At 37.1% G+C, this 15,479-nt stretch overlaps 1 protein-coding gene across 6 annotated transcripts in view; it reads left to right on the top strand.

Annotated features, from left to right (window-relative positions):
- The window catches only part of U2SURP (U2 snRNP associated SURP domain containing), a 45,905-nt gene that overhangs the window by 23,604 nt on the left and 6,822 nt on the right, over positions 1-15,479 (top strand). For all 6 annotated transcript variants that reach the window (XM_061365276.1, XM_061365280.1, XM_061365278.1 and 3 more), the window contains 10 exons: positions 1,008-1,078; positions 1,165-1,324; positions 2,485-2,647; positions 4,605-4,684; positions 5,775-5,862; positions 6,913-7,035; positions 8,232-8,388; positions 8,769-8,864; positions 9,456-9,522; positions 10,597-10,759. In XM_061365276.1, coding sequence (XP_061221260.1) covers positions 1,008-1,078; positions 1,165-1,324; positions 2,485-2,647; positions 4,605-4,684; positions 5,775-5,862; positions 6,913-7,035; positions 8,232-8,388; positions 8,769-8,864; positions 9,456-9,522; positions 10,597-10,759 — 1,168 coding nt within the window. The remainder of the gene's footprint in view (positions 1-1,007; positions 1,079-1,164; positions 1,325-2,484; positions 2,648-4,604; positions 4,685-5,774; positions 5,863-6,912; positions 7,036-8,231; positions 8,389-8,768; positions 8,865-9,455; positions 9,523-10,596; positions 10,760-15,479) is intronic.

Raw genomic sequence — 15,479 nt, forward strand, 5'->3', positions numbered from 1 at the left:
CATTTCTGAAATGCTAATAAGAGTTGGTTTTACTGTGTCTATCATTATGTGCAGATTGCAGATTTTCAAATTGTACAAACGCTAATGTGTTTTTGAAGAGTGCACTTCATAAGTAGCAGCATTCCTTAAAAAAAAAGAAGGCAAAAGTCTTCCCCAGAAGAGTCACAGTAACTCAATGTTAAGTGCAGTCTTCCTGGAGCCTAATTTCTAACTTTAGCAAGAGCTGGGAGTTGTTCTTCTTTTGATGTTAGTGCAAATATGATGAAATACTGGGTGACAAAATGAAATTGTCAGAATTTCCAGGTATTGTTGGTAATGGAATAAAAAAGGATTAATTTCTAAATTCCTTGTGAAATGCAGTTACTCAAAAGCTTTTCTGGGGAACAACTAAATGACCTTTTAAAAATAGTTTATTAGTAGTAAGATTAAAATGTGTTTGATTATGGTTTTTGTATACAAATTGAGAAAATATCCTGGCCATTAAAAATGGGCTACCCGTGGCCCCTTTCACCCTCCAAGTCTTGTCCATGTTCTGACAGTTCAGGCAGTTTAGTGGTGGAAAACTTAAGTTCATTCTGAGGAATCTGTGCAACTACAAGTTCCTGCACCACTTGTGCTGAGGTTGCAGTTGCTCCCATAGTGACTTTTCCTAGTGATGATTCTTCTGCTTTACTGTCCGTTTCCATGGGCATTCTTTTTAACCCTGTTTGTTCTCCTTTTAACTTCTGACAAATGCTTTGCCTTTGTTGAATTCTGCACTCTGCTTTGCAGCTTGCATGTGTATGTGCAGGAGCACTTGTTCTGCACAGCTGTGCAGTAGGTGTACGTGATTTTAGCTATCTTGAGTTCGCTCAGCAGCTGGGATGGGATTCTGAACAGAGTTTGGCTTTTTTTTTTCTTTGTTTTTTTTTTTTTATATTTTATTTTATTTTATTGTTTCCTTTGGATTTGCCTCAGTTAAATAATGTGTGATATGTTTTGTATCTTTTCTTTGCTCTTTGGTCTAGGTTTTTATTTGAAAACCAGACTCCAGCCCATGTATATTACAGATGGAAGCTTTATTCAATTCTTCAGGCAAGTAAAATTTTAGTGACCGTTCATGACTTTAAGCATAATCAAATGAAGAAAACCAAAATTAAAATACTTTTGTTTTCTTTTAGGGAGATGCTCCAACAAAGTGGAGGACAGAAGATTTCCGTATGTTCAAGAACGGATCATTTTGGAGGCCACCACCATTGAATCCATACTTGCATGGGATGTCAGAAGAGCAAGAAACTGAAGCGTTTGTAGAAGAACCAAACAAGAAGGGTGCACTTAAGGAAGAGTATGGAATTCCATCAATTTATATGGCTGGTTTGGGCAATTTATGGAGCAATGCTAATCTGCTTGGGTTTTTTCCTGTTGTGATTTTGTAGTTATAATACGTCATCCCTTAAATGTTACCATGCTTGCCATAGTGTTAATTAGAAACTCTCTTAACCTCAGTGGTTTTCAGTTAGTCTTTTTTTATGATGCTTGTTGCTAGATACATTCTGGATTTGGTTAGATTTGTCATCATTGAACAGTGACGGGGGTTGGAACTAGATGATCTTAAGGTGCTTTTGAACCCTAACTATGCTATGATTCTATGAATTTTTATTAACCCTTTATTTGAAGGTGCTTGGGAAGATGGTTTTTCCTGCCATTTCCTCTTCGTGTGTATTGGTGGGGTATATAGCAGCTCAACATTGCTGTGTTCTTGTGAGCTGAAAGGTTATTATAAGCTTAAACTTACCGATGGTGTTCATCAGGGAGCAGTTGGTAATAAGCAGGAAGAGAGACATCATCTGAGTTCTTTATGAATTGTGGTGGGGATGGCTATAGTAGTGGAAATTCATACCTGAGTTTCCTAATTTTGCTGTTACTGTTCCAACTGTGATCTTAGCATGTGGACTTTTTGTTTTATTCTTTTCATCATAGTTATGATACCAGTCATAGTTCTAGAGGTTTTAGTACATAATTTATTTCTTATATCTTCTTTTTGAAGGGCTCAGAAAGGTACAGTTTTGAGAGTGTTGTCTATATGTGGAGGTTAGGAAGAACCTGAAATAATTGCTTCCTACCAGCTTGCTGCATCTAATGCTTTTATTCTATAGCAGAAATTACTTGCATGCTTTAGATTTGTCTGTTTTGATTTAAGCTTAAACTAAATCCCCAAAGATAATTACATTATTAGAGATACTGACGTGCTGTGTTAGGTATTTCTGTTGTTTTTCCTTGACTTCTGTATATAGTTGAGACTTGAGTTGGAATTTTTTGCACTTTGTTTATGTAACGTGGATGAATATGTTCATGAGTCACTAAAAATATTCCGACAACAGAATATAAAGATATTTAAAATTGCTTTTGTCCTAAAGATGGAAAAATCAAAAGCATAATTAAACGGAAATTCCCCAAAGTATTGTTAATTTTATAATGAAAGTATTAAAATTTCTGGTATTTCAGACAAAGAGACAAACTAGAGGAAATTCTGCGTGGATTAACGCCTCGGAAGAACGATATTGGGGATGCAATGGTATTCTGTCTAAATAATGCAGAAGCTGCTGAGGAAATTGTAGACTGCATAACAGAATCATTATCTATTCTGAAGACTCCTCTTCCAAAGAAGGTGTGGAGATTTTCTATAATCTTACATTTTGGGGGAAGAGCTCACGTAACAGCACATGCATATTATTTACAAGCATTGTTTCACAAGTTTCAGATAGCATTAAGATTTTTGTTTTAAAATGAGGGCTTCAATATGAGTATACTTCTTCTCCTGTGGCATTTTATTATGTATTCTATGTCCATCATATTTGAAAAATCATCACAGTCAGGTCAAGTTCGCTGTGACTGGAAAAAGGGAAATACAGCCTTTCAAGAAGGGGAAAATGGAAGACTCAGGGAACTACAGACCAGTCAGTCTCACCTTTGTGCCTCGCAAAATCTTGGAGCTATTTCTTCTGGAAGGCATACTAAGGCACGTGAAAAACAACAAGGTGCTTGGTGACAGTCAGCATGGCTTCACTTAGGGGAAATCCTGCCTGACCAATTTGGTGGCCTTCTATGATGGGGCTACAGAACTGATGGACAGTGGTAGAGCAGTGGATGTCATCTACCTGGACTTGTGCAAAGCGTTTGACACGGTCCCACATGACATTCTTGTCTAAATTGGAGACATCAATTTGATGAATGGACCACTTGGTGGATAAAGAAGTGGCTGGATGGCTGCACACAAAGAGTTGTGGTCAATGGCTCAGTGTCCAGCTGGAGACCTGTAACAAGTGGTGTCCCTCAGGGATCAGTGTTGGGACCGGTCTTGTTTAACATCTTTGTCGTTGACATGGACAGTGGTATTTAGTGCGGCCTCAGCAAGTTTGCCGATGACACCAAGCTGTGTGGCTTGGTTAGATACGCTGGAGGGAAGGAATGCCATCCAGAGGGACCTTGACATGCTTGTGAGGTGGGCAGATGCCAACCTTACGAAGTTTAACCATGATAAGTGCAGGGTCCTACACCTGGGTCGGAGCACAGCTACAGGCTGGGTAGAGAAGAGATTCAGAGCAGCCCTGCGGAGAAGGACTTGGGGGTGTTGGTTGATGAGAAAATGAACATGAGCCAGCTTCAGTGTGCGCTCGCAGCCCAGAAAACCAACTGTATCCTGGGCTGCATCAAAAGGAGCGTGACCAGCAGGTTGAAGGAGGTGATCCTGCCCCTCTGCTCTGCTCTTGTGAGACCTCACCTAGAGCATTGTGTGCAGTTCTGGTGTTCTCAACATAAAAAGGACATGGAACTGTTGGAACAAGTCCAGAGGAGGGCCACGATGATGATGAGGGGACTGGAGCATCTCCCTTATGAAGACAGGCTGAGAAAGTTGGGGCTGTTCAGCCTGGAGAAGAGAAGGCTGCGTGGAGACCTCATAGCAGCCTTCCAGTATCTGAAGGGGGCTTATAGGGATGCCGGGGATGGACTCTTCATTAGGGACTGTAGTGATAGGACAAGGTGTAATGGGTTAAAACTTAAACAGGGGAAGTTTAGGTTGGATGTAAGGAAGAAGTTCTTTCCTGTTAGGGTGGTGAGGCACTGGAATAGGTTGTCCAGGGAAGTTGTGAATGTTTCATCCTGGGTGGTGGCCAAGGCCAGGTTGGTCAGAGCCTTGGCTGACATGGTTTAGTGTGAAGTGTCTCTGCCCATGACAGGGGGGGTTGGAACTTGATGATCTTAAGGTCCTTTCCAACCCTAACTATGCTATAATTCAATGATTATGTTCATTCTGAGTTTGCTTTTAATTTAAATTCTGTCTTTCTGTGAAGTTGAAAATAGTTTGTTTAAATAAGGAAATAAAAAATGTAATGCCATGATCTGTCCTTTGTAATACTGTGCAATAGGTTACAGTGGTTAGTACAGTGTAGCATAAGGTTCCCTCTTAGCATGTTTATTAACAATATGGCTGTGTTACACTTAATTTTAATTTGGTATTTCTAGATAGTTTAAATTATCCTGTATTTTTTTTCTGGAAATATGCATGTATTTTCAGGATCATTTAAACTGTGGAGTTCTCTTGACTTGAACATTCTTTGTTGTAGATCGCAAGATTGTATCTAGTGTCTGATGTGTTATACAACTCTTCAGCTAAAGTTGCCAATGCTTCCTACTATAGAAAATTGTAAGTATAATATTTTAGGTGATTGATTAAAGAAAACCAAAAAATCCTTGTGTTCAGTTTTGTATATCAGTGGGTAAATGTGACTGTAGAGAAATTAACACTTTTCTGTGAGGTTACTGTTACAACACTGATACTTACAACTCTCTGCATGAAATTGTATAAGATGTAGTATCTTAATGCATACGATTGTTTTATAATGCAAAAAGAAGTGTTACATGCCCTTTCAAGGGCCCTGTCAAGGGACAACTTAACATGGAACTTCACAGAGGTGAGAATAACTCATGTGCCCCTTTACAGAAAGAGAGCCTGTAGATAATATCCAAGGTATGGTATAGGAAATAATCCATGTGAATAAGTCGATTTTAGAAACAGATTTTCTTTTTCTTTTTTTATTATTTTATTTTAATTGAAAGGTGGGTTTTTTTAAATCTTCGTGAGCTTTGAAGAATTTGTGAGGGAGTTATGTACTTTGTTTCTAAGGCGCTGAGAAGAATTTTAAGAACCATGTCCAATGGAGAGTGCCTTTGTAATATTTAGATATTTAATTACGTCTACTTCCTGGAGTTTCTCTAACATTATGGTATGGAAAGTGTTTAGCGTGTTATAAAACAAGTGATTGAAATTATGTTTCTTGTGTCAGTGTGTCTTGCTGTGCCAGGGTTCTTTTCTGCACATTGAGAGGAGCTCAAGGGAAGCTAGGCAGATGCTATTCACTGTGCTTTCATTGAGGACCTCATTGAGTAAATTAGTATAGAAATATAACAAAGAATTTTTTTTAAAATACGAGGTGAATTTTGAGACAACTCTTTCATTTTATATAAGGCTGTAAAATTCCTTTTATCCTCCTCTAATCTTTCCAGGTGGTATAAAGGGACTGCAGCAGATGTGAAGATCTCCCTTCACAATTCTGTTGTTGTCCAAGATGATTTAATATACAGTAATCATTTGCTTTATAGTTCAGTACATGGCTAATATAGGGATCAGAACTTTATACTTTTGAGTCCTGTCCCAGGCATTTTCATTAAGTATGTATGTCCAAAAACCATATATTACAAAGTTTAACTAAAGAAATGTATATGTTTAATTCTAGTTTTGAAACAAAATTATGTCAGATATTCTCTGATCTCAATGCTACTTACCGTACAATACAAGGCCATTTACAGTCTGAAAATTTCAAGGTATGTATTTCATTGTTATTTACGTGACATAGAAGTCAAATAAATAGGTGTTCCTGCACAAGAGATAGCATACTATGATAGATGATTTAGACCTCAGGCTTCCTCAGTCAGCTTAAAAAAAAAAAAAAGTCAAATTTTCTTTCTTTTAAAGATAGCCTTGAAATTAAGGAAGAAAATTAGTATCTAACAACTGAAGTGTACCTGTAGATGTGTATTGGTGGAGTTGAGAGGATATCTGTCTAGTACTTGAGTTGCAAACAAGGCCTTCTAGCCTTCTGATTGTTTTTGGACCGCCTGTATTTTGGTTTCAGAAATAAACTTGGGTGCTACCTGTGGGAAGAAACTGGTGGATTTGACAGCATAAAGTTATTTTTAAAGCTTTTTTTTTGTGCTAGGCTTTCTTTTTTGAGGTTTAATAAGCAGTCTGATCATGGGTAGTTGACAGTGATTTTTGAGATTGAGTGCTCTGCTTCTCACCACTCTCATGCTCGACCTAGCTTTCCCTTCTCCTGGTTTAAAGAGGCTTCTACAGTTTGTTTTTTTTTTGTTTGTTTGTTTTGGGTGGGTTTTTTTTGTTGTTGGTGAGGTTTTTTTTTGGTGGGGTTTTTTATGGCTTTTTTTTTTTTTCTATTTAAATCAGAATCTTTAAATACAAAGCTGACAGTGTAGATTTTCTGTTTAAGGGTTTTATCCTGGCTGTCCTACCTTCTCCCAGTTGCTTCAGATTGAGAATCAATTGTAGTTACATGCTGTTTTAAAACTATTTATTAAATTACGTAGTAAAGACAGGCAGTAGAATATTTTTTATTATTTTTAATACCTGTAGTTACATTTAATGTGTCAAGCTTGAGTTGAAGCTTGACAAAAACAAAACCCATGAAAGTAGGAACATAATTTCATTCATATCAGCATGGTATCATTGTAATATACTCTGGTATGGAGCTACTTAGGAGTAGCTGTCTACAGTGTTAGTTCTCTGTGGTGTATTTCCAATCACTTAAAATTTCCTAATACAAATTTATTAGCATGTTTTTTCCCTGTTGTTTCTAGCAACGGGTAATGACATGCTTCCGAGCATGGGAAGACTGGGCAATCTATCCAGAACCATTTCTGATCAAACTACAGAATATATTCTTGGGGCTTGTAAATATCATGGAAGATAAAGAAACAGAGGTAAGTGACCTTGGCAATGATGCTAGCAGCTCCTGAGGAAAATGTGTAAGTATGAAATAGGGCTGACAAGGACTATTTTGATGTCTCTGTTAAGGTGAACAGACCTTTTTTTCCTGTGAATCCTTACTGTTAAATACAAATACTATTTGATCTGTTTATACATTTGTTGCTTGTAGATGAGGTGCTGTGGTGGTGGTATATTGTGAAACCATTTCAGAGCAAAGACAAGTGCCAGGAATCTGGCTACCTGAATCATCCACATTCTTTTTGTGTGAGTGTCACACTTAGATGTGATGGAACCATTTGAGCTTTCTTAGTTTGAGAGGAAGGTTGTTGTAGGTCATTTGCACTGGTGATATTCTACTTTGATCTTTGCTCTACTGTATTAGAGCAGTAAGTTCCTAACTTTTGTGTTATGCTACAGTATTATTTTTTTCGATAGAAGTTATTTTAAATAAGATGTGTAAGGAGTTTTAGTTACTATATAGTGATATATATAAATTACTATTCAACATTTTTAAGTTCTATGCTTAAAAGTTCTGGGATGCCATTAGCACTGAGTCAGTGTGTACTGATCTTCCAGTTATGTATATGTATTATTCAAGAAAATAAAGACATAAATTTGGGTATGTTTAGGTTACGTTAATCTTGTAACTCTGGAAATATGCCTTTTGGAGCAGTTGGAGGCTGACCTACAGTATAATTGGAAAGGTGGCTTATTTCTCTTATAGTAGAGCAGAGTGAACATGCGTACCTAACATGTAGGTGTACATAGCATTTACATCTGTTCCTTAGATTTGTGTTCTTGCTAAATAGTCGATTTCTGTTAGTTGTTCAGATTGCTAGTTCTCAGGGAATCTTTTGTATGGACCAAGTATAATTTATCTGACTGTAATTGGCTCATTTCAAGCTAAACTTGAGCTTAGTATCTTTTCTTTTAAATATAGGTATTGCAGAGCTTCCCGTACGTTGTGGAAAAATTCCGAGTTCTTACTTAAAATTTTTTATAGGAGGATATTGTCATGTGTATCTTCTACAATAAGCAACTATACTGGGTAACAGAAGTTGTTAAAGTTGAGGGGTTTTGTGTTTAGGTATTTTCAAAACTGTTCCTTTAAGAAGAAATGAATCAGTGATTGCAGAAGTAAAGAAAAGGAGTGTAGATTTGTTATTGAAATAATTAATTATTCTTTCAGGAAGTACCAGATGATCTTGATGGTGCTCCCATTGAGGAAGAGCTTGATGGTGCTCCACTAGAGGATGTGGATGGAATTCCTATTGATGCTGCTCCTATTGATGATCTGGATGGAGTCCCAATTAAGTCGCTGGATGACGATCTTGATGGAGTTCCTTGTATGAAACGTTTCAATACTGCTTTCAATTTGAACCTTCAATTTTTAATGATCTGTTTTCCCCAAGTAGTTTTTAGAAGTTCAGCCAAGAATTAACATGGCATGTAGCTTTGTAAAATGTTGACTTGGATTAATTTCAATTTGTTCTAGGAAGAATTAGTTTAAAAACTGCTTTTAGTCTGTGATTGCTTCAGAGACACAGTGGGTGTCTTCTGATGTTGTGGGTATCTGGTTCCAAATACTAATTTCTTTTTTTTTTTGCGAATAATAAAGCAGCTTAATATGCTTTAGTGTTTAAATCTGATAGTTATATTAGGATTTTTCTGTTTGTACTTTTGAAGAGTATTGGGAATTATTTTTCTGTGTCTTTTTCTCTAACAGTGGATTCAGCTGAAGACTCAAAAAAGAATGAGCCTATATTTAAAGTTGCCCCTTCAAAGTGGGAAGCAGTGGATGAATCAGAACTGGAAGCTCAAGGTTAGTTTTCAAAGTGTGTATTAAACGCCTCCTGAAGTAAACTGAAAGCTTAATGTCACTTCTTTGTTTCATGAATATTTTCAACTGATCTGTTTAAAACTGTTAATGTGATTTCTGTAGGAATACAGTAGGATTTTCAATTGTAACTTGTTCTTTTGTTATAACTTTGGTGAAGAAAATTGTGTATTCTGGTTTTGTTACTCTACTTCAATAACCTACCGACCTTTAGAAATAATTTCCAGTTCACTAAATATTGGGGAAAAAAATAATAAATATCTGGGTGTGTGGTTGGTTGTGTTTCTATGTATTTGTTTGGGAGGTGAGATTTTTAGAAACTGACAAATGGCTGCTTTTGAAGGATTTACTGAAACATGACACACGGTATAAATAAGTAGCTCTGCAAATAGTAAATATTGTGATAGTGTGGAGATTTGAGTATTTCTATGAAATAGAAAGTCTGAATTAAGTGTCAGGTGCTGGTAAATTTTATTACATCTTAACTTTTATTATATCTACAGTATAACTAAAAAACTAATTTTGAGTTTGTGATAGCTTTTTTTGTTGTTAAAATGATCTTATGGTCTCTTCTAGCTGTTACTACTTCTAAATGGGAGCTTTTTGACCAACATGAAGAATCTGAGGAGGAGGAAATTCAGAAGTAAGTACTCTTTCATTCTCTTGAAAACATACTTACTTTCTGCTTTTAAGGTTGACCATCTTTGGAACTTCCAATGAGATATATATATTCTGTGTACCATATGCATATATATGCATGTATATGCAATGTATGTGTTGTAAGAGCAGACCAAAAATAAAATTTGAAAGTAAGGAAATGGAGAAAAGGCAGGATTTTAGTGCAGCTTGCTTGCAGCCTGCATAATTTTTCACTGTCATAAAAAAAGTATACCTTTTGGTAGAGTTGTCAACCATAATCGTTAAATTGATGCTGATTTGGTAATGTCAAATAGTAAGAACAAAGGCAGTAGTATTTTGCATTTTGGAAATCTTGATGTCAGGTGTGTATGAATATGTCTAAACCTCTGCCTTTTGCTTTTGAGGTAAACACAGTGAATCATGTTCCAGCGTAGATGTTTCTTTGGGTGCTAATAGATTCCACGCCATCTGTTGTTTTTGAGCAATCTTTTACTTTGGGCAGTTGAGAGCATCTATTAGTTAATGCTTTAAATATATTACTGCATTGCATGCAGTCCTGCACCACTCTAGTGGCCAGTCTGGGAATATAATTTTGAGTATCTGCCATGTCAGGTTTGTCTCCAAAAAGTGCAAGTGTAGTAAATATTGTTCCTTTATAAAACAATGTATCTGAAAAGCAAAATTACAGTGCTGAAAGAGATTTTTGTTGAGGTAGTGGACTTGTTTTGTAGCTGAGGTAGATGTAGATTTGGTGACTAAATTTCAAGAATTGTTCTGCAATATGTTTATATAAAAAGTTTAAATTATTTGTTCTGCAATATGTTTATATAAAATGTTTAAATTTTCTGGGGATAATTCTATGAATAGTCTTCCAAAACCATAACAGTTCAGCTGAGAATACCAAGATATCTGTCTCACAGAAACTTTTGTCGCTGTAGAATTTTACACAACGTAATCTTACTTAACAGACTTCAAACCTAGTAACTAATCCTAGATGATAACTAGGAGAGATGGTAAATTTTGTAGCAGATCGTTCTTATGTATATCTGCATCAGTTAATTTTATGTTTTCTGTAAAGTCAAGAAGAAGAAAGTGAAGATGAAGATGACACTCAGAGTTCGAAGTCAGAAGAGCAACACATGTATTCTAATCCTATTAAAGAAGAAATGCCCGAATCCAAGTCATCAGTTAAATATTCAGAAATGAGTGAAGAAAAGCGTGCCAAACTCCGAGAGATAGAGGTCAGTATGTGCTGTTTTATGCCACCCTTCGGTACCTTTCCAGTTCTCACTTCTCCCCAGTTCTCTGCGTATAGTAGGGAGTTATTTTTAGTGAAATCATTAGAATCCTATTTTTATATAGTGTTTTGGTTTGTTTTGTTTGTTTTTTGGTAGTCCAGTGTATTTTTACAAAGATATGTTGGTTCACCAGCCTTGCTTGTTTTGGCTTTTAAAATAATGCAGAATAAATGAAGAATTGGGTCAGAGGTTATTGCATGTTGAGAATTACTCTTCTTCAGTGTCCTTTTTCAGTACCACTGCTAGCCTGTGATTGCATGGGTTGCTCTACACTTTCTTCCTCTTGGCGCATCGGACTGACTTTTGGATGTGGCCTTAGTCCTATGTCCTTCTTGTTCACTCTGGCTCTTGCCTTGAAGTGTCTGTATTTTATTGCACTTAGAAGTTGCTCTTTTCACTGTATCAGCCATCAAACAAAGAATTAGATGTAACTAAACCACGTGGCTCTGGAAATGGGGTATTTTAATCAAAGACCTACATGCAGTTTATACAACTCTCTCGTTCTGTTATCCTTTCTCCAAGCATAGGCCTTAGTATAGCTGTTAAAGTTGATGAGTGCAGATTCTTAAGTATAAATACTGGCTTCTGAGTTTGTGGCTGACTGAGAAGGTAACTAGAACTTGGATTTAGCACAAGCTTTGTCTCACAGTGAAGCCTTTCTGTCATACAGTGCCATGCAAAATTGAATTTAAATTTAAATATACTGCAGTTAAAATTAAAAGGTTTAAAATTGCATACAGCTTTCCAGCTTCTATTCAGTATTAAAACCCGTGATACACTGAACACTGAAATTCCTGTGCCTTCTGTTCAGTGCATTAAATTGATACTAAGAAGCTGCTAAACTACTTGTTGCAGTTGTAGCATCTCTAAGTGACAGGTTATAATTTGGGTAATATTTTGAATATGGAATTGTGGCTGCCTACCTCTTTATGTTGTAATGCACTAGTTAGCTAAAATCAGATGTTAGCAAAGCCCCATGGTAATCTTTTAAGATGTACAAGTCATATTTTAAAATGTCATGACTGTTGTTTCTCCCAGATATGCTTCTGTTTAATAATTCAGATTATTAAAATTAAAGGACTATAACTCAGCACTTAGAAACCTCTTGCTTTGCATAGCAGTTTGAAAGTTCATGATGCATAGCCATTTGAAATGAGCAGATTCTGAATTTGAGAAAATCTAAATGGTATTTGTGTCTTGACTTGTGGTGGCAGTAGTTTTGTAGGAAATACATGTTGTTAAACTAATGAAAGTACAAGTGTGCCTACTTTTCATTTTGTTGTAGTACTGATTGTACTGGTTATGGAAAGGGTTCCTTTCAGACTCAGTATCTGTTTTACAGAAGTTAACCTAGCAGTTGTGGAGGCAGATTAGGAAGTCATTTACTTTAACCATTGCCAGTTTTAAATCGCATAAGTATTGCAAGTTCATTCATCAATGCAAATGTCTCTAACAGTTTGAGGTGATAAATACGTGATGTTTTCAAGTGCATATTGCCATCTTTATTCTTTGTGGTAGGTGAATTACCACCTCAGTCTAAGAATTCTGGAATATCCAGAAAAGGATTGTAATTTTTTTCTTTTTTTTTCAGAACATTTCAGACACTAGGTAGAAGTACTTAAAGTCTCTCCTTAAGTCTGTCATTGACAGGAAAGTACTCAAAAAGCATTCACACTCAAAGTTTCTTTTTAGCATGTACCCAATCCCTGCCAAAGATCACATCCATTATTAAATTTGAGGGGAGGAAAAAATCAACCCCGATTTTTAACATAAACTGTTAAAAATGTCACATGAAGTCTTTGGCAAAAAAAGGGCACAGTCTGATTCTCTGGCACTTTAGAGAGTGACTTGCAGGGAAGCTGACACATCATTTTTAATGCATTATTTTAAATTCATGAGTACAATTTTTTTCTCTCGGCACAGTTAGTAAATTCAGTTTGTCAGCTGGGAGGGAAAAGTGCAGTAAGAAATAAACTTTGGGCGCAGCCATCAGACTGGTGCCATCAGAGAAGGCAAGTTGTTAACCCTTTGTTTGCCTTCCCCATACCCCTGTGTACCTGGAGCATTAACTCTTTCCAGACCTTAGCCCAGAGCAAAGAATTTTCTTTGTAACATAGAAGGACAGTGATTTCTTTACTGTTTGGTGTGATTTTTTGGTTGTTGTTTTGTTTTTTTTTTTTTTCTTTTTAAGTGTGGGAAGATTGGCACTTTGCTTTTACATTATAACTCAAATTTCAGAATGGTTTTTACAGGCAAAATGAAGCAGCATTGCCCTCCTTGGACCTTTCTCTAAGGTACTTTACTTCTGTCTCCATGTTGCTGTGCAAGCTTTTATAATCCTACCCAAAAAGCACAGAGTGGAGAAGGTTTGTCCTCTTCAGTAACTGTCTTGGCTCACCTTTGTGTTAGCTACCTGAGACCTCAAAGTAGCATTTCATTGCTTAATCAGAGGTAGAATAATGATCTGCAGTCTTCATGTTCAGTCTTTCTGTTGCATACCACTGAACTCCAGGAGGTGCAGGCTTGGGTTCTGCTGTACTGTCCTGTGTCTGTGCTCTGTCAGTATCCCCCTGCCCAGTGCACAGAGATTCCCCACAGCTGTGTACCTGCCCTTCCCCTGCTCTCCCCCACCCCACCCCTCAGTGTTTCATGGTATCTGAGGTGCAATTTATTTTTCTACCAAAAGCCCAGGAGGTTTTTCCTGTATGTCACCAAGGAAAGGAGGCTACTCTCCTTGCTTTCTTGGTACAGATTGCTGTACCAGACAAGGTAGATCAGAGTTCTTTTGGTGTAGCATTCAGTCTTCAACAGAGAATGACTAAAGCGCAAAATAAGAATAGATAAAGTGTAGTCCAGAAGAGCAGATCGTATGCAAGGCCTGTTGTGAATTTCAGGGCCCTGTATACCTTTGTCAAGAACCCAAAGTTCCACAGAGTTTCCATTATTTCTTTTATTGTGCTTAGTATGCAGAGTAGTCGTAAAATAATGGTTTGGGTTGGAAGGGACCTTAAAGATCACCTGGTTCCAACCAGCTGTCTTGGATGTGTATCCTATCTGTAATCAGTCTAGATTTAGGTGCAATTACATACCAAGCAGAAATTCCTGTGTTTTATCAAACATCTGGTGATTGACTTCCTAGTTAATCCTAGTGTGTAATATGCAGCTAATTTACCTCAAATAAGTTGTGTTTGGAATTGGCTGCTGAAGTTAGGAGGCTGTATAATTGTGGAATAACCTCTTATGAAAAGTCTTTCCCCCTGCACCAGAGACAACTGTATATGGACTCAGTATCAGCAGAAGATGAGAAAAGCGATAACAGGTTTTGAAAACAGATTTATTTTAAGCAAAGGAGGCTACCCACAGCACACCTGTGTGTGTCAGCAGGCAAAATGTTACAGGCAGGGCTTGGGTTTGCATTGCTCTGTGGTTTCCCTGAACCATGGTAGCAAGGTGTTAACCTTTCCTGTAACTTGCTAGTGAACTGGTTAGTCTGTAATTCAGGCCTTAAATTCTAGGAAAGGCTGAATCTTTTAATCCCTCCCAGATGAGTTTGAGGATAGAGGGGGAAGTTTCAAGGTGAGAACCAAAAGACAAAACTTGTGTTGTGGAGCTCTTAATTTTGAACTTTATTTTGAATACAATCCCTGCATTGGGGCACTTAGTAGAGATTGCTCACAGGAACCTCAGTGATGTTTGACACTTCTGCATTGCAGTCTCTGAAAACCTTTAGTCTTTCTGCTGTGGGAGACTGCTGTACCTGAGAAATTAGTATTACGAAGTTTTGGCACAGGGTTTTGAGAAATTTCCTCTTCCATATTGCCATGCATATTACAGACTCTAGTTAAAGTCAGTGTATCCTCTTCTGAGGATGAACAATCTTAATGGGTTTTGTTTGGCAAAAACAGTTAAAGAATAAACAATTCAGTGAGAGTATATTAGTTTGTTTTAAATGCAGGTTTACAAAATCGGAATGCTTACAAAATCAGTGCTTCATCAACTAGATGTTTAAACGTATTTAAGTCTTAAGTTTTCGAGATCTCTTTCTCCTGGGGGTGTATCTGGATCTCTATGATAGGAATATAAACATCATATACTATATGAAAAGATCAATAAGAATAATGTTCATTATGACTAATATGCTATGAATAGTGAAATGCTGAAGGGAAGTAACTAAGTTACATGTTTATATAGTAATTCTGAGCGGTAGAATTATTTAGAGAATTCTTTTGTGGACTTTGGGACCCAAGTAATCGTTTTTCTTTTAGAACAGTTATAGTGGTGATGAAATAGCAAAAGCTGATTACTTGCCTCTGCTGAAAGGGACTATCCTGATCCTCCCTGTGAGCTCTGGCACTTGCTCATTCTTACCCTGAGCTAGTACATCTCACTAATGTGGGCAGTGTGTGTGTGTGGGAGCAATTGAAGGTGAGGGGTGGGCTTCTACTGGATTAGTAAATTGATCTGGCTATTGGAAGGCTAAGCCAAGGACTCTAATGATGGCAGGGGTGAGGAGGAACTCTTTGGTTGGCGTGGTGAGGGAGGGTGGACATGAGCTGTTAATGCCCTCTCAGCATTTTGTACCACTTCTCTCTTTTCCAGGGCTTGTACTAAAGAGTCAGCTTACATAGGTTTAAAGGGAGATACAGGAACTATGTGAGGCAGA

The sequence above is a fragment of the Neopsephotus bourkii genome, unplaced genomic scaffold, assembly GCF_033783945.1.
Source record: "Neopsephotus bourkii isolate Nb327-2 ecotype Australia unplaced genomic scaffold, CSIRO-AGI_Nbou_v1 NB_1279, whole genome shotgun sequence".
Classification (NCBI taxonomy): domain Eukaryota; kingdom Metazoa; phylum Chordata; class Aves; order Psittaciformes; family Psittacidae; genus Neopsephotus; species Neopsephotus bourkii.